Source organism: Arvicola amphibius, chromosome 11 (genome assembly GCF_903992535.2).
Source record: "Arvicola amphibius chromosome 11, mArvAmp1.2, whole genome shotgun sequence".
NCBI lineage: Eukaryota > Metazoa > Chordata > Mammalia > Rodentia > Cricetidae > Arvicola > Arvicola amphibius.
The window spans coordinates 66,932,199-66,955,129 of NC_052057.2; the positions used below are offsets into that span (position 1 = coordinate 66,932,199).

General features: G+C 36.1%; 1 protein-coding gene across 4 annotated transcripts in view; it reads right to left on the bottom strand.

Moving 5' to 3' along the window:
- Positions 1 to 22,931, bottom strand: part of Hnf4g (hepatocyte nuclear factor 4 gamma) — a 142,971-nt gene that overhangs the window by 12,451 nt on the left and 107,589 nt on the right. For 3 of the 4 annotated variants that reach the window (XM_038347738.1, XM_038347736.1, XM_038347735.2), the window contains 4 exons: positions 10,628 to 10,799; positions 7,026 to 7,120; positions 4,147 to 4,253; positions 2,471 to 2,626 (listed from right to left, as the gene is read on the bottom strand). In XM_038347738.1, coding sequence (XP_038203666.1) covers positions 2,471 to 2,626; positions 4,147 to 4,253; positions 7,026 to 7,120; positions 10,628 to 10,773 — 504 coding nt within the window. In that variant the 5' untranslated portion in view covers positions 10,774 to 10,799. Of the gene's footprint in view, positions 1 to 2,470; positions 2,627 to 4,146; positions 4,254 to 7,025; positions 7,121 to 10,627; positions 10,800 to 14,661; positions 15,482 to 22,931 lie in introns of those variants that run through there. The other variant, XM_038347734.2, reaches the window with a different exon arrangement.

Here is a 22,931-nt window from a genome sequence, read left to right on the forward strand (position 1 = left end):
AGCTGATTGGCTCCTGCCTGTTTCTAGGGTGGGTGTCTGATTTACAGCTGTGAACATCGGAGAGAGCTACATTCTCACACCCAGCTGCGAGCTGAGCCTCCAGAGGAAACAAAAGTGTAGCTCATCCCAAGCAACCGCTTCTCCTCTGTCCCCTGCGCAGTAGTGAATGGTGCCGTTATCCAGATGGGATTGTTTGCATCTGAACAGGAGTCCATTTGGTGTGTTCTCCAATTATTCAGTGATGCTGATTAAAGTGTAAACCCAATCCATCCACTGCTTTTCTTCTCTGTGATTTCCACCCTGGTCCAGGCTGTCACTTGTTTCCTGGACCACTCCAGCAAACTCAGTGGTTGTTTTTAGCTTCTCTATTACTTCCCCCCAGCTGACGCATCTTCTCATACGTGTATATGAAAAGATAAATCAACATAACACCGTGGCTAAAAACTTTCCAGTGGCTTCCTATTGTCCTTGAAAGCAAAGGAAGATTTCTCAGTTGTGGCCTCACAGGTGACACGAGGCGAGCAGACATTCCCTCCTCTGCCTCCTGCCCCGGCCCTTCGTTATCTTGCAGCACTCACTGTTCACGCTGCTCCACCTGCCTGAGAACCTTTGAGCGCAGTGTGCACGCACTCGGGATTCTTCTCTTCGACCTTGGTCCCTGCCATTCTGTTCTTGGGGGATGTCTTCTCGGATTCCCACCTCTAAGTCTTTCCAGCCCAGCCCTGCTCATCCTTCAATGCATCCTGCTCCATTTTATGGAATTTCATAGAACTTATCCCCACCTAGAGTCAACTTACTCATAACTTGTGCATATTTTTTTTATTGTCAATCTCTCCTGAATAGACCACAAGGTTTATGAGACCAGTGAAGCAATCTGCACTTTTACTGCAGGATCCCCTCAGCACCTAACTGAAACCAGTAGTTTCCTAATAAATAGTCATCTCGTGGATTTATGGATGGGATAAACTGATCTGAGGTCCAGTTTCAGGAACTGTAAAATGGAGATAACGCCTACCCCACAGAGCTCCTAAAGGAATTAAATGGAGCAGCATAATTGATCATACATTTGAGAGTTCATTTCCCAGTGCCTCACAGATAACATTCACTAACCATAACTACTAACGTTATGTTGTTAATATTAATGAGCAGTAAACAAAGACTTTTAAACTAGTTACTGGTCTCCAATTTCCCAATATTTTAACCATTGTCTTTATATATAAGTCAGCAGGTTTTTAAAACGAAAGATAATAAAAATATAAAGCTGATAAATAACACAGCCCTACTTATATTGCTTGGGGTGAGACTGGCAGGTTTTAGCAATTTAGCATCATTCACTCTGGCATAATCTCATGAGCCAAGCTATCTTTACGACATGTCCATAACTGTGACTCACTCCAGGAAGGGAATAACAAAACACTGCAAGAGTGATTTCAGTTTTCATGGAACTTTTTCCTGTCACCAAGTAAAATGCCTTTTGAGAACTGTAACTGCTACCTTCCTCTGATGGTGCTGCCCTGTCCTTGTGTGTGACTATTTCCCTCTTTCTTGATTTTTACACAATCACCCTTGGTTTTTCTTACATTTGTTACAGTTTTCTGTGTCAGTGACTGTGTCAGAGGATGTATACACACACACTGGCTTAAACTCTTGGTTTGGTTAACTCTTTCAGTGTGAAAGAAATAGAGATTTCAAGACCCTTTTCATCTATGAAAAGGTATACACTCTTTAGGAAGAAAAGTTCAAAGTGACTCAAACCCAAACGAATCCTTATATGCTAATGAGGAATTCCAAGTTTCTAATTTTAAATTAAATTTTGTAATATAAATATACCAAGTTTAAAATGCATATGTTAGAAAAGAAGATTATATCTTATTTTGTTTTTTTTTTTTTTAGATTTCAGATCTGTGGGTATTGTGCCACACCTATATTTCAATACAATAAGTGCCAAGGAAAAACTGATAGAATAAGAGAAAAATCTGACATGCTAATTATATAAATGATCCACAAAGACACGAATATATCCTATTTGGTTTCTGCCAAGGAGTTCCCAGACATTTCTGAAGATTCTAATTAGGGACCTTCAGGAAACTCAAGACAGCACAGCACACCACCTCCTTGCTCTAACTTACCAAACATTTACTTCTCTACTAGCCAGAAAATCACACGAGTGAGATTATTTGCTATTTATCCTTCCTTCTCATGTAAATATTTAAACCCCAAGACTATAGATAATTACTTGATCAACTCTTAACCAATCAATGTTTTTATCAGAGCCTGACAATAGACACCAGACAATCCTGTCTCTTTATGGAATAAGGAGGTGAAAAGATGAGGAAAAGACCTGTGTTTGACTCACAAAATAGTCCAGCTATTGTTTAATATACTAAATTAGAAATATAAATCAAAGACAAGAGCTTAGCAACTATTCAAAGCACTTCCTAAGGGAGCCATGCTTCCTTCTAAGTCATACCTGGTCATCCAAGGGCAGCTCGCAGAAGGCAGGGATGTACTTGGCCCATTCCACCAAGACCAGGAGCTGCTGCTTCATAGACTCACAGACATCACTGATGCTTGCAATCCTCTTCAGGTTTATGTCAGCACTTGCACTGGGGCTTGGGGCTGAGATCTAAGGTGAACAGAACATTGCATTCAGTCATCACTGAAACTACTGGATAGCCAGTTAACCTTCTCCTCCTATATTCATAAAGTAAAAAGCATAGACAAAAAAACTATCATTATCACAGTACTTTCATATATATTAAACATTTTAATTTGAAAAATAAAATCCGTCTTGGGTTAAAGTTAAATTGAAAATATGTATATATAAATCCATACTCTAAGAGCATAATTTTATTTTAAGCACTAAATCTATAAACCGGGTTAGGCTTTTTCAGGAATTTTGTAGTTCAGCCTGGTTATCTAAAGAAATTGATAGTAACCACAAAAAAAAAAAATACTGTGACTTTATTTTTAATTAAAACTCACATTCTCATTAAGTAAGTCCTTCTTTAATTTGTCGATTATTATGAAAATAGCTACTGAATAAAATTTATAAAATGTGGGAAATATTTAGGAAAGAAACTAGAAATATTTATGACACTACATTAAACATGAGGCCATTAAAAATAAAATTAAGAAACAACCTTTGACAAGGAAATGGTGAAATGCTTGACACATAATGATAATCATTTTTAAATTCCACATGACTTTCAACTGTATGAAAATACAAATGATACTTTAAAATGCTGTCTCATGAAAAGGCAACCTACCTAATCAAAGTTTTGTAAAATTAAGATTAACCATAGGTTTACATGCATACGTGTCTGTACATATGCGTGTATTTGTCATGTGAAACCAGATGTTTCCTCGCCATTCCCCTTTAAGTCATTTTCTAAATGCTTTATTGGATCATCAAGTAATCTGCAAGTAATAGCGATGATAATGGGATGTCAGCCTCATCATATTACTCCGGTGTTATCAAGAATGAAAGTAGACTCACTGCCTCCTTACAGGACCTGATTAACTACTTAGCTATTTCATAATTTGCTTTGTCATGGACAAACACCCTGAACATTTCCAATAAAGGCAATGATAAAATATCCTCTCTTCAAAAGATTATATGACAAACTCCTAAATGGTTGGTTGTTATATGTAAAATGAGTGAATTACCACTTTAACTTTACACCTGAGAGTCTTATTCTAAAATTTGAAAATAATGATTTACTTTCTTCCCCATTTTGAGAATTTTACCTTTAATTCTCATTTTAAAAACACCTCTTCCTTAATGAGGTAGTGAGTTGACTTTCTGAGTTCGAACATAAATTTTAAGGAAAGACGTTCTGATGACAAAGTCCTTCAAAATTAGAGCAGTTGATTTCACACATTCAACTGGACTAAAATATTGTCATTAGAGCATCGTGTTTTATTTTTGCTCAGCCTCATAAATAAAGAGTCAAACAATTTAAAGATAGGGTCTTGCTCAATAAAATTCAAAACTAAGTCAACAATTCTACTATGTGATATGTCTGAGCCTGTCTAGATTAACTTTAGCACTGAGCCCAAAACAGTGAGCTCAGATTACAGCACTTTGCATCAGCAGACATTGGATTCTATTGAACGAAGCCAATGCTGAGGTGTGGTGGGTACCTGACGAGATCGAACTTCAGCTTGGGCCAGAGTGTTTATGGAAGGGATGTTGCTGCCATCAAATGTACTTCTTCTGGTACTTATTCTATCGCGTTCATTTTGCACAGCTAAGGAAAAAAATTACAGATGCTATTAGTTAGATCTCTAATATGGGCGAGGATATATAGCTAGGAATAAGGGAAATTACCTTTTTTTTCTTCTTGAACTACTTTCAAAAGTAGGAACAGGCAAGTGTGTCACCAGCACTAAAATAGAGTCGCTTGGACTTTGTAATGGATTGTACGTTGGGAACTTTTAGGTCACTCACGTTTGAAATGCTGTGTTTTTAATAAGATGGCTTCTTATTCTCTCACAGTTAATAAAGCTGTAAGGTAGCTAGAGAAGGAACATTGCCTGCCAGGTTGGCCAGGTCAAAGATAAGTCACTGTCAGAAGTGAGTGAGTCATAGTTTCTGAAATTCCTATTTCTTTTAACCATAAAACACCTACCATAATGGAGAGTTAATTTACTTTAGTTAAATGGCTTAAGCAAATCTGTGACCCTTTATAAAGCAATGTTTACAGACATTCGTTTCAGAAATCAATGCACAATTTGAGGTATATCTCTAGAAGACAGAGACCTGAATACCTGCTTCTCGGAAATATAAAATCACCACTGACATTATATAAAATGTCTCTGAGAGAGGTAGACCTGTTTCTGTGATTCATAGAGAAGAGAATAAATATGCACATGTCCAAAACTATTACTGAAAACTGAATTTTTAAGCATAAGGGAAAAAAGGAAACAAAACCCTATAAATTTGCATAAATACTCAAATAAAAATGTCAGGTATCAAAGTTAAATTTCAAAAATAAGGATGTAAAATGATCTTCCATTAACCAAAGACAAGAGAAAAAAAAAAACAAGACCTATAGTCCCTCGATTATTTAGGTCAATCAATTCTCTAATTAATTCTGTTAGAAATATGTTGATATTGGCTGGGCAGTGGTGGTGCACATCTTTAATCTCAGTACTCAGGAGGCAAAGTCAAGTGGATCTCTGTGAGTTCAAGTCCAGCCTTGCCTACAGAGCAAGTTCCAAGACAAACTCCAAAGATACACAGAGAAACCTTGTCTCGAAAAACCAAAACCAAAAAACAGGAAGGCAGAAAGAGAGAGAGAGAGAGAGAGAGAGAGAGAGAGAGAGAGAGAGAGAGAGAGAGAGAGAGAGAGAGAGAGAGAGAGAGAGAGAGAGAGAGAGAGATAAGAAAGAAAGAAAGAAAGAGAGAGAGAGAGAGAAAGAAAGATGATGATGATGATATCAAACCACCAAAGTTTTTTCCAACAGAGAAATTCAACAATTTCTACATCAATGTCACAGAGACCTAAAAATAGCAACTAATGATCCTGTTAAGTTAGCAGACAAAAATAGTGGGTTTTTTTTTTTCTAAAAGAGACATCATTAGGGTGGATCAAATATTTAACATTTTATATTAAAAATCATACTAATAGCTCATTTTTAAAATTATTTTCCATTTATGTAGAAATACACATAAGACATGAAAACTAAGACATCCCTCTGCTTTTCTAAATTTCATTCATATGATCAAACTATAAAAATGCTAAAATATATCATAAACATTTACAAAATATTTACTACTCTCAAGTTTTACATGAATCCACATTTCTGTTTCCACTTACTTAATTTGATATGTTTTTTCTGTTTATTGAAGAATGAGATGCATCAGTTTTGAAACTCAAAAGTTACTTTTCAATCTATTTAGTAAAATCAAAACACATTATTTTATGAACATTTGAAGATGTAATTTCACTATTTTCAAAGGTAATTTTATTTCATAAATTGTAAGACTCAAAGGGAAATGCAGGCTTGGTATTTTTTTATAATTTATAAGGTAAAGATTGGTATTAGGTAATGTCAAAAAGATATTTGATAAATTGTGAATTATTTCTTTTAACTACCTAATGTAGCTCTTAGGACATTAGCTATGACATTTGTTAAAGGGGAAATTGCCCCTTTAATTTAGTGAACTTTACTTTTGTAATATTCTCTTAAAATTAGCAACATAATAACAGCTAACAAAATTTCCATAATTTTAAATTATTGAGTTAAGAGAAAAAGAGTTATGTCTGAGATGGATTCCTTATGTTTCTTACTTCTACAACATCATGATCAGATTTAACTTTACTTTTTAAGTTTGTAATACACTTGTGGAAAACAGCTCTTTGCATGTGACAGACAGAGGCACTCAAGAAACTATAGGCAAAAATTGCTAAGTCTGCCAGATGTTGGGGATGTGTAACACTCTTGTCTCTAAACATATCAGAATAGGAAAAGATAGAGTGAGATGACTTAACCTGATGAAAATAAAAACAACACATATTAAAACCGTATCTGCACTGATTCTGCTATTGAATAGAATATAAAATTTTCAAGATGGAGGATTACTTTGTCTATTGAGTTCACAATTCAAATCTCAGTACCTGGAACAGTATTTGAAGCAGCAATGTCCATGAATATTTTTAAATGGAGGAATGTTTAACAAGACGTACCTGAGGTTCATGAGATAAGTAAAGATACCTGGTTGAGACTAAGAATGAAAACTGTCTATAAAATCTTCAGATTTTAAGATCTATAGATTTTGCCTGTATAGAGAGTAGTGTCAGAAACAGAGCAGATAAACTCCAGTTCTACTGCTTACTTACTGCACAACCAGCTAAACTCTTTACCTCTAGAAACTCTGGCAGATTCCCTATTAATATATTGAGGGAAATTAGAGCTTATAAGTAGGTGATATGATTATTGAGAATTCTTGCACATTGTTATCAATTTTCATCAATAATATTAATCATCATCATCATCATCATCATCATCATCATTACCTTCTTTCTTCATTCCTGCTCTAAAACACTTTCGTAATCGACAGTATCTGCATTGATTCCTTTTATCCTTGTCAACAACACATTGGCGACTGAACCTGTAGCAGGAAGCACACATTAGTTCACAGAAAAACACCGTTTATCAAAGAAATCACATCTGCAAACAATCAGACTTTAAGTAAGGACAGGCAAATCATGCTCACTATAAAGCATGTAGAAAAGTAATTCCCTAAGGAATTGAATGTCTCATGGTCAGCACATACATGATAATACACAACTCACCTCTCAAACAGTATTCATACTAACATAAAACTGAATGACTACGTCATTTTGGGCTGGTGTACATAATTATGAGTCACAAAAGTCAAACCCAGCTTTAAAATCTTTGTCTTATAAATTTTTGGTGTTTATTGCTAAACAATTTCAGAACAGTGGACAATGTATAGTGATTCAGAGCTTTTACAATTATGTGGTTTTTCTCTTTAAATGCTTTTATTCTATGAGTTTTAAATGACTTCAAGTTGGATTGAGATTTACTCCAATTATCAAATTATAGACTATTAAGAACTGCACTGAGAATGTAATTTCTTAATGATGTATCAGTTTATTCTCTATTAAAAAACCAAGGATGGGGTGGTACATTAGTAGATGAAGATGTAAAAAAAAAATATATTGAAACCCTTAGACACTATGGGGTATGGGGTAGAATATTAAATGTTTCTGTTGCTTTGAAAGAATGTTTAATGGTCTTTCAAATAGATAAATAAAGGGCTACACATAAGACACAGCAATTCCGGGCTATTGTACATACCCCCCCTCCCCCAGAATGGGAAAAAAATCTATGTCTAGCGTGGCTTTTTGTGTGTGTGTTTTTCAAGATAGGATTTTTCTATGTAGCTTTGGAGCCTGTCCTGGAACTTTCTCTGTAGACCAGGCTGGCCTTCAACTCACAGAGATCTGCCTGCCTCTGCCTCCTGAGTGCTGGGATTAAAGGCATGTGCCACCATGCCCAGAAAGTAACATTTTAGTGAGGAAAATGTTAGAGTTCTGAACAGATAAAAATCCCAGACAATGGAACAGCAGTATCTGTTAGTAAGTAAAAATGAAGCACCAACAGACGTGCTACAATGTTGATGAACCTTGAAAACACATCCAATAAAGGTGATACCAAAGGCCCATAGTGCATGGTTCATTAATGTGGTATCTAAAGAGGACAAATCTATAGAACAGAAAGCAGAGTAACAGTTTCCTCATACTGCTGTAGAGTTGATGAAACTGGAGGATACTCTAATAGGGACTTCTTAAACATAATTAAATGCTGCTCCTGATTGATGATAGCAGTAGTCGCACAATTCTGTCAATGCTAAACTCTAAATTCCTGGTTACATGTGATGCTATTGCCTCATTTCTTACAGATGATTAGTAAATGAAGAGGAAAGCAAAATGTGTTTTGTTACCTATTAAAAGGTGTGGGCAGCAAAAACAAAAATTTGTGGGCAGCAATTCAACAATGAGTAAGAATAAGGCTACAAGTAAGCTGTGCTCTCAGAGTAAAAAAAAAGACAAGGCACACACACACACACACACACACACACACACACACACACACACATATGGGGATGAAGAGTCTCAAACGAGGAAATCAAATGACCAAAAATCATAAAGATAATACATTCAGTTAACATTAATTAAATAAGAACAACAAAAGAAACATATGCTACTAAGCTCCTAACACGTTCAAGATCTTGATGTAGGTACAGAATATATGAATGCTGCCTACATTTTCCATCAAAAAATTGCAGTGTAACAAGGACACAGAAATGTTAACAAATGTTATAGAAAACATTCTATGTACAGTATTGAAGTGGAAGATTTAAGTACTTTAGAAGGAAAAGGCCAGCTTCAGCATCACAGGACTGTTAAAGTCAAATTAAAATTTATCAGTCCAAGAAATGGGATGCATTTGAGGCAAGCAAACGTTACTAAAAAGACATTATAGTGTATTTATTTGCATCCATATAATAACGATTTAAAAAGAGATCACAGAGCTTGCTTGATAACAAAATCTGTGAAGGAGTTTAGCCGGCTGACAGCACACATGGTGAGAAGGGACAAAAGTCCCACCTGCCCCTACTCCTGGGCACTAGCAAACTTCAGAAACTTTCCTGGGAGCTATTCTTCCCTACTCTCCCCATAGAGGAAATGTGCACGTCATCAGATTCCACTGTCAGAACCATCACTTCTCATGGAGATGTGTTTTACTTGTAATGGTGCACATGACCTTTACAAACCATGGAACCTTTATGCTGCTTTGTTCCTTAGATGCTAACGTGAAGAAGTCTATGTGTGTCAGGTAACCATCGTGAAGATGTGTTTGGTGGGGGAGATGATCCATGTTTAGCTATGAAATGCCTGTGTGTACAAACACAGTACAATCTAAATGTTCTTTTCTTTGTCAGGTTTGAAAAGTGGATGATTTATATTTTTATAAACTTACATCAAACTCCCCTGTAAATATTACAAGAAAACACCAGGTGAATATTAGTGGAGTTATGAATATTAGTGGAGTTATGTATTAACTTTTATTACACCTTGAAAAGTCAAATGTTACCAGACTGGTAATTCTCAAATGCCCAACTTATTTTTAGAACAGCATTGCAGGACTGGAGATGAAGACAACCTGACTGTTATGTGGGGGGACTGAAATTTAATCTTTATTCCAACCAAACAGTAACAGTGACGATAAATGATAATGTCAATTACTGATAGGACAAAAATATAATTTTTCTTTCTTTCTTTATTTATATTGTTTAGTTCCTTCAAGGTTAACATACTTTTTCTTATGTTAAAATTAGTGAGTCGTGTCAAAAGCTCAAGTTCAACCTAAGCAATATATAGTCAAGAATTATCATAGAAATCATTTAGGATAAATACTTAAACTAGTCTATGATATTGATGGGAAATAGCAAAAAGACTAGTAGGAATGTATGGACATACCAAGCAATTAAATAATATTTAGACAAAACACTATCAATTATGAAAATTTAATATGAGAAGTAGTTTGAAGTGAAAATCACATTTCACCCTTTGAGTCGTAAATTACAAGATCATCTGTAATGCTATAATTTTGTTCTTAAATATTGAGGATGTATTGAGCCTGAAAGAAAAAAATTAAAAAATCAATCTACACACCTTAAGAAACTTCTTAAACAGGTTTAAAAACTGTTTAGTGGCATATGAACATGTGATAAAGCAATAAAGAGACACAAGGAAAAGATTAACACTAAATTCTCGATGGCAGTTGCCCCTGTAACTCTGAAGAGAATGACAAAATGACCAGGGAGGTGTCCACTGGAGGCTTCAACTATATTGCTGTAAACTGGGTGGTAGGTATATGCACGTCTTTATACACATTTACAGGTTTCAAATGGTTCATAGCATGGAACTACCGGTGTGGACGTGAACTACGCACACACTCTTTGAAGCTTGGCAGTTTTGTTCAGAGTTATGGAGACATGGAAGCTCTCGATTTACTTTCCTGACATCCTCATGGCATCCTTAGACACGAATAAAGAAAACTTTGCAAAAAACGAGCGCTCCAATACCTGCAGGAATAAACGTGACTTTTCCGAATGCTGCGCCTGAAAAATCCCTTGCAACCATCACAGCTGGATGCCCCGTAATGCTTTCCTGTTGCTCTGTCCCCACAGATGGCACATAGACAGTTGACACCACTGTCGTTGGTATTCATACTTGTGGTTTCTGGGGCAGAGCTGTCTGTTGAAGGAAGATGAGAAGAGTTAGTTCAGCTGGCAACAGCACAGTGTCCTACTGCTTAAGTAAAGGTCAGGCTTTGCTTGACCGGGTCCCTTTCTGGTGCTTTCCTTAAAGTGCTGCAAGCCTCCTTCTCAGGCTTCTAACTCACACTTCTGCTCATTCAATTGTGGTTATGATTAGGCTCAATCCCCTAACTACCAGAAACTCATGCAATCCCATGACATCCAATATCAACTGTATGAAAGAAAAATCCTCAGATTTTATTTATGCCCTGATATACCATAGATAACACCACAGAATACAGTATTAAAGACTCAAGAACCTATGCCAAAGTTTCCTTTTAAAACCTAGTAAGCATAATAGTTGAAAAGAGAACTTGGTTTTCCAACCCTCTACTACATGAGTCTCTGCCTCATTCAGTCCTTCTCATAAATGCCCATAGTTCCACCACACAGATAAAGCGCTAGGTGCCTTTGGGAATTCTTCTGATCACCAGTTACTTACTGGGATCCCATATTTAAGATAATTATTTGTCTCATTTTTCTCCTTCATCGTAGTCTCCTTTTACCCAGTACCATCATCCTTCCCAAGGGTTATTAGAATAGATTTCTAAGTAATTTTCTTACTGACATCTGTAAGGAAGATGTCCTCTTTATTTTGCAACAGTCCCTTCACATAACCTTTGTTCATCCAACACCGCTATGACTTCTCATTACAACGCAGAAAGCGAAATATTGCACAATGACCCAAAATGACCTGCACACTGACGTCCCCTCCTCCAGCCCTGTTTGACTTCTTTCCACCGTCTTTCACAGCTTCCATTCTGTGCCCTGCTCTACATCCCTGCTACTAGTTGTGTTCTTTGAATCCTGATTTCGTCAGCTGTACTGTTAATAGTTTCCTGGACTTTTCCAAGCCTGGATGTAAGCTACGTTTAAGGGTTCTGATCACTTCCCCCGTTGAACATAAATCTTTCTTACTAATTAATTCAATGTCAGCTCTAGCCTGTCTTTCAAGAAAAGCCTAGAGTCCCACTAACTATTATTAGTTTAAGTTACATTATCATTGGGTTGGCTCATGCCCATTGTTACACAGAATACCAACATCATGATGTCAGAGAACTCATCTGGTTTACTCATCCTACTCTTCCCTATCTCCTAGAACTGTGCCCAGCTAGACTGGAACATCGAACAGTTTGAGGAGAAGAGACTATATACATATATACATATACATTAGTGTGTGTCATATATAAATACTCTTTAATGCATTTGGATTGTTGAAAATATTTTATGAACTCCAATGAACTCAAAGACATTGAAATATATAAGGTACTACAGTAAACCTTGAATTTGATTGACTGGGGATATAGCTCAATAACAAAGCAATTGTCTAGTAACCTAGTAATCACAAAACCATAGATTCAACCTTAAAATATTAATTAAAAATAAACTGAATACATAATATAGGTATAATAATAAGCAATTACTGTATCACTAAATTTAAAAGTTGGCAAAAACTAATTACAGTATGTAATACTATTCATATTCTACTTAAGAATACACAATATTTTTGAATAGATGAATGTTGTGATATGCAATTTCATAAAGGTAAAAGGAAATTGTATACAAATATACTGAAAATTAATTATGTGACATCTCAAAATGTAGAATATAAATATTAGAAAAATTTTATAACATTAATAAGGTATTAGCAATACTTTATTATCTGAAATCACAGTGAGATATTTTACAGAAAGTGAGAGGCCTTGGATTATTATTCATCCCTGAATGGAATGTGTCCATCAAATCCCTCCTCTCAGAGCTCAGGGAATCTCTCAGAAGTGAAGGTGAAAAGAGAGTAAGAGCCAGAGAGAATGCAGAACACCAGGAAAAGAGATCCCTCTGAATCAAGTAAGCAAGGTTTATATGAACTCACAGAGACTGAGTCAGCATGCACAGGGCCTTCACAGATCTACACCTCGTCCATAAATAGTATGCCTTCCGCTTTAGTGTTTTATGGAGTTCCTGAGTGTGCAAATAAATGTATCTCTGATTCATGTGTCTTAGGCTCCTTTCCTTTTGTTGGTTTGCCTTATCCAACTTCAATTTGATTGTTTTGTTTTATCTTATTATGTTTTAATTTGTTATATTAAAAAAAGAATAAATGAAAACTTAGTCACTAGTGTAAAGGTTAACAACTGAGCCGGGAGAGGGGGAATCAGGTTTATCCACTAGAGAGTAGGTCTATCAGGTATGTCAAGCACTCGAGGGAAGGCTTCATGTTCAAGAACAGCTGACCTATATGAGGGACTCTACAGACTTTTGTGTGCTTTTATTTGGTTAGAGTTTGCTGGGTTTGTCATTGTCATATTGTATTGTTTTGTTTTTCTTTCTGGGTGCTGTTTTGTTTTGATTTTTTGGTTTTGAGGATTTTATTGTTATATTGGGTTTTTGTTCTTTGAGGAAGAATTTAAAGTTAGGTGAGTAGGGAGGGGAATAGGATTGGACAGACTTGGGAGAGGGGAAGAATATCATCAAAACATTTAAATTTAAAAATTGCTTTAAATAATAAAAAATATTTTAAAAAGAAATATCTGAAATCATCTGTACTCTTGGGTAACACTGAAATATTAAAAACAAATTTAACTCTGGCTTCAAGTTTAAGACAATATTTACATGCAGCTGGCAATGTTGCTACAAACAAATTAAACACTACTGTAGAAGTAGCTATGAATATGAATTACTTTAGTATACGCTAATTATATATATACATATATATATATATATATATATATATATAGAGAGAGAGAGAGAGAGAGAGAGAGTACATCTATATCCACTACTTGCAAATCGTGCTCTGTTATTTAAAACTTTGGTTCTACTATAATAAATAGTTTACTGACTGTCTTTTATCAAAACTGTACCGGTCTAAGAATTATACTGCCACTTCACTGTGTATTTGTGTTAAATTATAGAATTGGGTTTTTCAGTTTTTAAACATCTCCTCACTATAAAGTTCTTGCTTATTGAAAATGCAAGTGAAGTTGACAGTTCAGGGGACTATCAACACAATCATCATTCCTAAGCCCTGAGCTATACAAGCATACACAGAGACACACAGACACAAACACAAGTACACATCTCCCAGAGCATACAGAATTGTAAGCTCTAGCAGTTGCAACCCATTTGGGTAAGCGTTCTCCTTAGGAAAAGCAATACATGCAGAGTGACTAGTAAAAGGTATTACATAAAGACCCAGCCCCAAACAGTCCATGTCGCATTTAAAGTTAAAATGTTACTGTAGATAAATGCCAAGAGCTCTGCGAAGCTAAATATTAGCCTGCCACCTGGGGTTATAATATAAACCTTTATTTCTTTTCTATCCGTGGCCAGAGAAGCAACTGCACAGTCATGTTAAGTGTAGTTTCTCATCACCATCCGAGGAGTACTAAAATGATGAGAGCAAGGGGACCCAGAAACTCCCAGCATCCTACGTAAAGATGCCCATAAGCCACTTTAAACGCTGCATAGAAAATGTACTTCCAAGGCCAGTATGTCAAAATCACTTATTACTATGATGTACAACAAATAAAATAGCCCTCGAAACTATGCTTCTTACCCCAACTGGCCTATACAGAGTTCTGAGGTAACTCTACAACACAAATACAAGCTGTTCTACCTCTCATAGTACACAACTATGACAACATGAACTGAAATTGTGAATTATGTACAAAGCCTCAGGTTTGAAGCCTTAAAAACATCTCTTGAATTCCCCAGCAACCAAGCTAAGTCAGCCCCTTAAGGAGCGCCACTTCCTTCTCCTCTGGGGCTGGTTCCTCTTACACATGAGTGCACGAACTCACCATTGGAATTATACAGAATCTGCATAGTGTCAAACTCCAAAGTTGTGTAAGTTGGATCCAAAACTTCGCTGTAGTTTCCCATGTCCATGTCCAGCATCGGCTCTGACACCCTCATCATCGGCTGAGAGACGCACATACGAATGGCTCCACACGCCCAGAGTGTGGCGACTGGTAGGCCTTCGGGCCGGGAGTGCAAACCGGAGCTAACTGTCAATGGGTGACTTCAGTGCTTCTGTGGGAGGGGCTGTCAAACTGTAACTCCTCCAGCAGGCCATATTCTGCTCATTTTTCTTTTATGGCATACGAGAGCAATTCCTTGTGATAATCTTGGAATGCTTCGTGGAATTGCCTCATTGAAGTGCTTAGTAGACTAACATGAGTTTCTAAATGGACTTCCAGGACCCAGTAAATGACATCACTTAAAGAAGGGTTAAGCACAGACAGGAATCTCTGTCAGGTTTCAGTCGCTGTCAGGTTTTGGTCAGGGATAGTAGCCTACATGAGGAGCTTCAACACACAGACCACACATTTTGAGAAGTCAAACTCACCTTCCCTTTAAAATTAGGCAAGTGAACACTGAAACCTGTCACTTAGCACACTGAACACTTAACAGGGTCAGGTTTCCTTTATATGCACAATAAAACCGACTTTGTTTATTTTGGAGTAGAACAGATTCACAGTTTGTACGGTCAGGATTTATGATGCGTTCTAGCAGCGTGAAGACGACGTCTCTATGAGAGCTGCGCATATCCTCCCAAACTATCAGTTTGCTGTCACATCACAGCTGGGAATTTCTGGTGGGCAGACCCAGGAAAATGGCCAGTACGCTGCAATCCAGTGATGATAATAAGGAGGCATTTATTTTAACTTTATCTAATTACATCTGAAGCATTAACCAAATAAAGCTATCCCTAGTGTATGGGTTTATACATTCTGATTAACCTCAATATATATGACACATTTTTTATATGTTATTGTAGCAAGAAGCGTTCTAAGTTCAGGAAATACTTAGTATATTGAGTGTCAATATTTTACTTCTGAAAATATGTTTACTGATCTTACTTTAAAAAAAAGAATGCTATACCTACTTTTTCATGATTTTTTTAATTTTGAATATTTATAGTCTATATTTTTAAAGATTATAGTAAATTAATCTTGTAAATCAATTTCCTGCACTTATGGATATTCTTAGATATTATTACATTTTCCCCAGAGAAATACAGTGTATTAAGACAAACTCAACACATATGAAGGACTGTGAAGAAAATGTGTCACATTAGCTAAACACACCAAGTTGGACTGATCATTGGAATAGTCTCTTTGCCCTCATAAAAATGTATTTCCAGTTGCCAAATAATAATTACTTTAAAGTGAAGAACATTTCAATGAAGGTTAAACACAGTTATTACATTTTTGGAGAAGTGGTAGTGAGTGCGTACTGGGCTTTTTGATTATACGAAGCAGTTCCTCTTTGCGGTAATGCTCCCATGAAGACCAGAAGACTGTGCACAGCCCTCATCCTTTCTCATCTGCATGGCAACTAAACAGCATGATGGATGTCAGGGCAGTCTTTGTTTATTACACTGCCAATACTAAAACAAACACAAACACAGCTCAGTAGAGTACCCCACAGTTTTCTTATTTTTCTGCACTGTCCTGTTTCCATGTGACGATCAGACCAGGGTACTCCTCTTCAAGATGGAAGTGTCTGAACACAGGTCTTTACGGAGTTGCTCGAATTATTTGGGGCTGGAGTCTGATAGAAAATGTGATTCCCACACATGTAATTGTAAATTACTCTTTGCCTTTCCCAGAGGAAGATCGTAAGGCTACAAGCAGTCCCAAAATGCCAGACACAGCCCTTCCAGTGCAGTTTGCTTTTGTAATGGAAGTCAGACATAGGGACACTCACATCCAGTCATCCAGTCAGCCTCAGTTTACAAAAGGAAGGATTCTCCAGCATTTTTCTCAGATTACAAGCTTGTACCGAAAAATCCTTCTTTTCATATTCATACAATAATAATTTTGTAAACTAATTAAGCAGAAAACCAGAATAGAGAATCATAAGGATGAGTATGTCCGATCTTTTTTACTTCTGTGGTAGACATGCTAATGTTTGGTTGTATAATGAAAACACACTAAATGTTATACATTCCTAAGGACCTTCCCCGCTTCTTAACATAAATCCCTTGTACTGTCCTAAGTCACCAATAAACAGAGATCAAAGACAAAGCTACCCATGGAGTAATTTGAATGCAGAAGCCTTACAGTTTCCAGTTCTTAAAAAGATTTACTCTGCCTGCTTGAACCTACTTTACTCATCCCATAGCATTTATTTTAATTTATTAAAGGAAAAAGGTAAAAGTCTTTTTATAGGTACTATAGGTTATAGAAAATTTACTGAGTTACTAAACAAAAAATTGTCATACTATATTATGAAGTGAAATAGCAAGAAGAAACGAGACGAACATGCTAGACATCAACTACAGCCAGCGCTCCAGAGGTGTGAGAAGCAATGGGAGGCAGCCATCCTGCATGATAACTATTGCATTCCCAAATGGAGACTAAAGGTCTGACTTCATCACAGGAGTTAGCTCAATCAAAGCATTTATTATACATTGGCTTTAACTTGAGATTACTGGTACATATAATTGACTTACCATCACTTTCACAAACTGAGAATAAGATTCTCTTGTTTCTAAGCCCTTATTCTCTATTTCTATTTTGTTTAAGTATATTTAGAATATTTTATTTCTTTAAGTTATAGGAACATGAAGGATGACAGGAAGACTAAGGGGAATGTATGAAGAGGGAAGGAGAACTTGAAGTGAATCAAAAACAGAAAAAGTTCACTTTGAGCTGATGATTATGAATCATAAAGAAAATAAGTATAACACTCTGCTTTTCTTTGTATTTCCCATGTAGTCCTGAGTTATAGGAGGGAAGCCTAGAAAGAGGGAAGGAAAGGTGAAACAGAAAGAAAGTTTTAAAGTTGTTTTTTTGAGATGTTTATTGTACATCATAATCAAAAGAAGTATCATAGTCTGGTTTTTTTTTATTTTCCATTCAAAAGTGAGTGTAGAGTTCACATAATTCAGAAAAAAAATCCAGCTTACAGTTTCTCACACTAAAGGTCATAGATTTTAAGAAGAGTAGGAAGACGTCATAAGACTACATTAGATTACTCTTTTTGTTTTTGTTTTTCGAGACAGGGTTTCTCTGTAGCTTTGGAGCCTGTCCTGGAACTAGCTCTTGTAGACCAGGCTGGTCTCGAACTCACAGAGATCCGCCTGCCTCTGCCTCCCGAGTGCTGGGATTAAAGGCGTGCGCCACCGCCGCCCGGCCTAGATTACTCTTTTTTTTCAAGGCTTAACGAAAAGCATTATCGTCGAGGAGATGGATCTGGTGTTCCTGAACTCTCCATTCAGCTGAGTGCACCAGCACAGCTGCCTACCCCTAGGAGCCTGAAACTCACAAGCTCACACCGATGATGATACATACAAAGGCACTGAGATTAAGTAGCATACATTTTGTAAACTAGAACTATACAAACATTATCTGCAACCAAAAATGTAAGAAATAAGTGATAATGAGCTGATCTCCCCCCCCCCCCCCTTTTGGTTTTTGGATTTGTGAACCAGGGTTTCTCTGTGTAACAGGTTTAGCTGTCTTGGAACTAGAGCTTGTAGATCAGGCTGGTTTTGAACTCACAGAGATCTACCTGCCTCTGCCTCCCAAGAGCTGGATTTAAAGGCATACGCCACCACCACTTGGCTCTCTCGCCGTCTTTGAGGTTGGGTCTCACTGTGGCCCTGGCTGGTTTGGAGCTCACCAAGTCCACTAAGTTGACCTCAAACTCACAGAGATCCTTTGGACTTCTCTTCTGTATGCTGCATTCAAAGGAGCCCTCTTTTCAGTTTCTGAAGTAAGCCTGAGAAATATATTCCAGCTCCTTATAGAGAATCTAGAATTCTGACAGATAAAATGCGTATTCTCCTAGCTCTGGTCAGGTCAGTCACTCTGAAGGGAACACTGACAGTAGCTAAAGTGTCAACTGAATTGGTACGATCAAGGATTTTTAAAACTGCTTTTCTCAAAGAGGTGATTCTATGATTTCCCTTAAAAATTACATAAACTTTCTTTAGAGAAACAGAACGAGGTAAAAACAATGAATGTAGTGCTTACAAAAGAAGACTCAGTTTAGCATTGACTCTTAGTAGCAGAAACATCTCTATCTTATCTGTAAGACTATTAAATCTGTTAAATTGTTCTATACTTTATATTTGATTTAATCATTCCTTCATAGTGTGATTTAAAAAAGAAAACAGGCTAATAAAAATCAAGGTTATTTTCATTAGAACATTTTCATGGAAGCAATTTTGATGCTAATATCTATATAAAAACATTTTATTTTCAAGTATAGTTAGTAAAATTTGTTCTTTAAATTTAATCCCCAAGGTATATCTGTGATTTTCATAATTTCCATATTCTACTTTACCAACATGAAAACCACACAAATACAATCACTGAAAGCTAAGTGAGGGAGGTAATAATCCACACCCAAACAGTAATTTTCACTATAAACAGAAAACCATCAGTTGATAGCATCTATTCAACAAAATGACATGTTAATTAAAAAATAAAACAACCCTCAACTTTTCACTTCTTATAAAAACTCAATAAGATTATTTCACTTCCTTGCTATTATTGAACTATTATCATCCCTCTTTGAAATGAAAAGCTTGCCTCTCTTTTTAAGTTTGAGAGAAAGAGAAACTGCTAACTAAAAAGAAGTCAAGGCAGACAATTATTTAAGTGTTTGTCTTCAAAGAAAATTTCACTGTCACTTACACAAGCAAATTTTCCATTAGCTATAATGATGGGCTTAACCCTCAGAAAGATTAGTATTTTTTCAAAAGTCCAAACTTTTTATAATTTTTTAAAGAAACAAAACCATCTTTTCTTCTTATTTTCTTGTTCTTTGTTTTGATGTCCCATGTAGTGGACATCAGAATCACATCAACTCATTAGGACACCTATACCAAGTCTTTCTTGACATTAAAAAAGTGTATTAGTGTTTATTATTATTATTATTATTATTATTATTATTATTGTATTATATACTGACAATTTATTCCTTAACACTGATGAATTTTTTAAACTCTAAATGCAACTCTCATAACTGTGTTTAAATGTATTTTGAATTCCTCTCTTAAAATAATGATTATTTCATAGGGCATTTCTCCACTAATGTCTTGCAGATCACAAGCAGCTCAGAAATAAACCTTTTGGTATTAGACTTACTACGTGACTTTTTATTTGTACAAAGTGAATAACTCCAGAGAATGTCATTTGATGGTAGTGTTTTGGGAAATGGACCGCAGACACAGGTACTTTGTGACCGACAGAAGTGAGTAAGAGAGATGACATCCTATATTGCAGTTGTGGCGTGACTCCGTGGCTTCATTTCACTAGGTATAACCTGTTTGCTTGTGGCAGTGCCTCCCTTTATATCACAAGTTATTGTTGAGTTCATTATTCCCCTACCTTATCCTCCAAATTTTTAAAGTATTTGTTCTACTTACCTATGAAACCATAAGATTATTGTTTGTAACAAAACATACAAATACATGTAAACTTCAAGACGAAGAAACATGTGAGACTGACACCTGAGACCCAGGTAGAAGCAAGAAATCCACTGAAGGAAATCTTTGGAAGACATACAAAATCTGCATGTATTAAGCTTGCCTTCAAGGTCAGTTGCCTTATGATTCAAAACAGACTCTCCTTTTCTGAAGATAAGAGGATGATTAACACTCAATTATTAACTGGAATCCAGATTATGCTGGCAACGAAAATAAAGTAAGTGTGGTATAAGTCACAGGCTCCATTGGCAGGCACTGCTTTTGCACATTTTTTTTTTTGTTTTACAATGTGTATTATCACTGCTGCTGCTGCAACCTCAGCAAAGCTGGTTAGAATAATAAAGATTATGATGGCATGCCAATACCAAACTTGCTGTATTAGACATAAGAAAGGGTAAGAAGCGATCAGTTTGCTGTTGTACTTGTTTCTTAACGTATTTCAAAGGATACAGGGCTTAAGAAAAATTAATGGCGGTTTTATGATCCTGAGTATATGATCCAGCCTGAACATCTTAAATAAATGTGCTATAACAACCATGAACTTTTATGTCTGGAAAACAAATTAGTAAACAACTAAGAGTTACGTCTTTTGCTTTAAAATGAAGTCCTAGATTGTGTATATTGTCACATAGTGAAGAGCTGCTGTTCAGTATTCCTCACTGAAGTTGTCTTATATACGACAGTAGAACAATGATTTATTGTGTCATTTGATTTGGATAAAACTGAACAATCAATTAAATTAATTGCATTTGCATTTAATAAAGGTAGGTATATGCTTTACTCACAATGGAAATGTTAATATTTCTCCTCTCCTTTACTAAATGTTTATATGTTTAGTTGCTATTTTGAATAATTTACATCACATAATTATAATGATTTTCAGAGCAAACATGTTAATCTAATATGGCCTAATTATCTTAGCTGAGGTGGTCACTTTGGCACAAGGCATCATTCTTTAACTATGTGGAAACTTAATACATAATTTACATGTCAGTCTAGTAGTTTGTAGATTCTGACGCGTGTTAGAATCAAGAGACTCTTAAAGGCCACAAAAGGTCCAAGATGCATCAGATACAATTAAAACAGTGGAGCTAGAGCAATGACTTGGCAGTTAAGAGTATATAACTACTCTTGCAGAGGATCACAGTTCCCAACAGCCACAGTGAGGTGGCTCAGGACACTCTGTAAGTCCAGGCTCAAAAAGTCTTCTGGACTCCACAGGTACCTGCAGATATCCCCTACACACACACACACACACACACACACACACACACACACACACACACACACGTGTAAAAGCATACACCCATAGATACATATAAATAATTACAAAGAAAGCAAATATTTTAAAAATATATCTGTTGAGAGGGGGGTGGTACTAGTGTCTTTGAAGAACTTTATGTGATTCAAAAAGGATCTTGGAAGTGACTGTTTCTAAGTTTGATGGATGAATACACTTTCAATTTTCTACTTATTATTGTGGTTCTGGGAATCATAACACTATACTTGATAAGCACTTCATACATACTAAAGCTGAAAATTAAAGACCTATACAAGTAATTAATTTCATATACTATAAACATGGGTTGAGTACTTTCCAATCACTATATATTTCTACAGAAAATACTCAAAATATCTTTGTTCATAGATCTGTCAATCAGGTAATCATCACCATAATGGTCATCATCCTCCTCATCACCACCATCACAAATATTTCTATACGAGAAGGCAGACAGATAAAGATAGATGATAGAGAGAGAGAGAGAGAGAGAGAGAGAGAGAGAGAGAGAGAGAGAGACAGACAGACAGACAAACAGACAGACAGATCTTCCAAAGCATCCAAGGAAATATATAACTAATTCCCCACACATGCACACTTCTGAAGGAGAGCTGATTTACTGGTACAGAGGTACATAGGAGTGATAGTCCTCCTGATGACTCCTGAATACTGTCTTGAGTAATATTGTTATTAAATCTCACACGATTCACTGAAAAGTTGAAAATGATGTTTGTAACATTATAAGTCCAATCCTAGTTTAAATTTGAACCGAAAAAATGTCCTGAATTTTAATACTGTAACTAACATTTTAGTGTATATCAGGATACCAATGGTAAAACTTCCCAAAACACATACACACGATTCCTCTAGTTGCCTCACTCATTTATACTGTTGGAAGTATGATCAGAAGTAACATTTTGAAAATATATTCCACGTAGTTTATGAAACAAGCACTAGAATAGAAAATGCTCATATAATATTATGAGGAAAGTTTGCTGAGGGTCAGCAAGGTGCCTCAGCAAATCATAGTGTCTACAGCCAAGTGTGATGACCTGCCTTCGGTCCTAGGTTCCACATAGTGGAATGTGTGAACTAACTTCCACAAGTTGTTCTTTGACCTTTAATACGCCAGTCCATACACAAACACCTAAGTATACACTCTCACACAAAATTAAAGTGTACCAGAAAGTTTTTCTTTTTAAAGGAAGTTCAGAGAAATTTACAAGTAAAAGTCAATAATGCTGCTTCCATAAACCTAAGAATATTATAAGAGCTTACAAGCTTATTAATACTAGTCAGCTTTCTTTTATATTCTAGCATTTGCAATAGGTAAAAAAATTAAATAC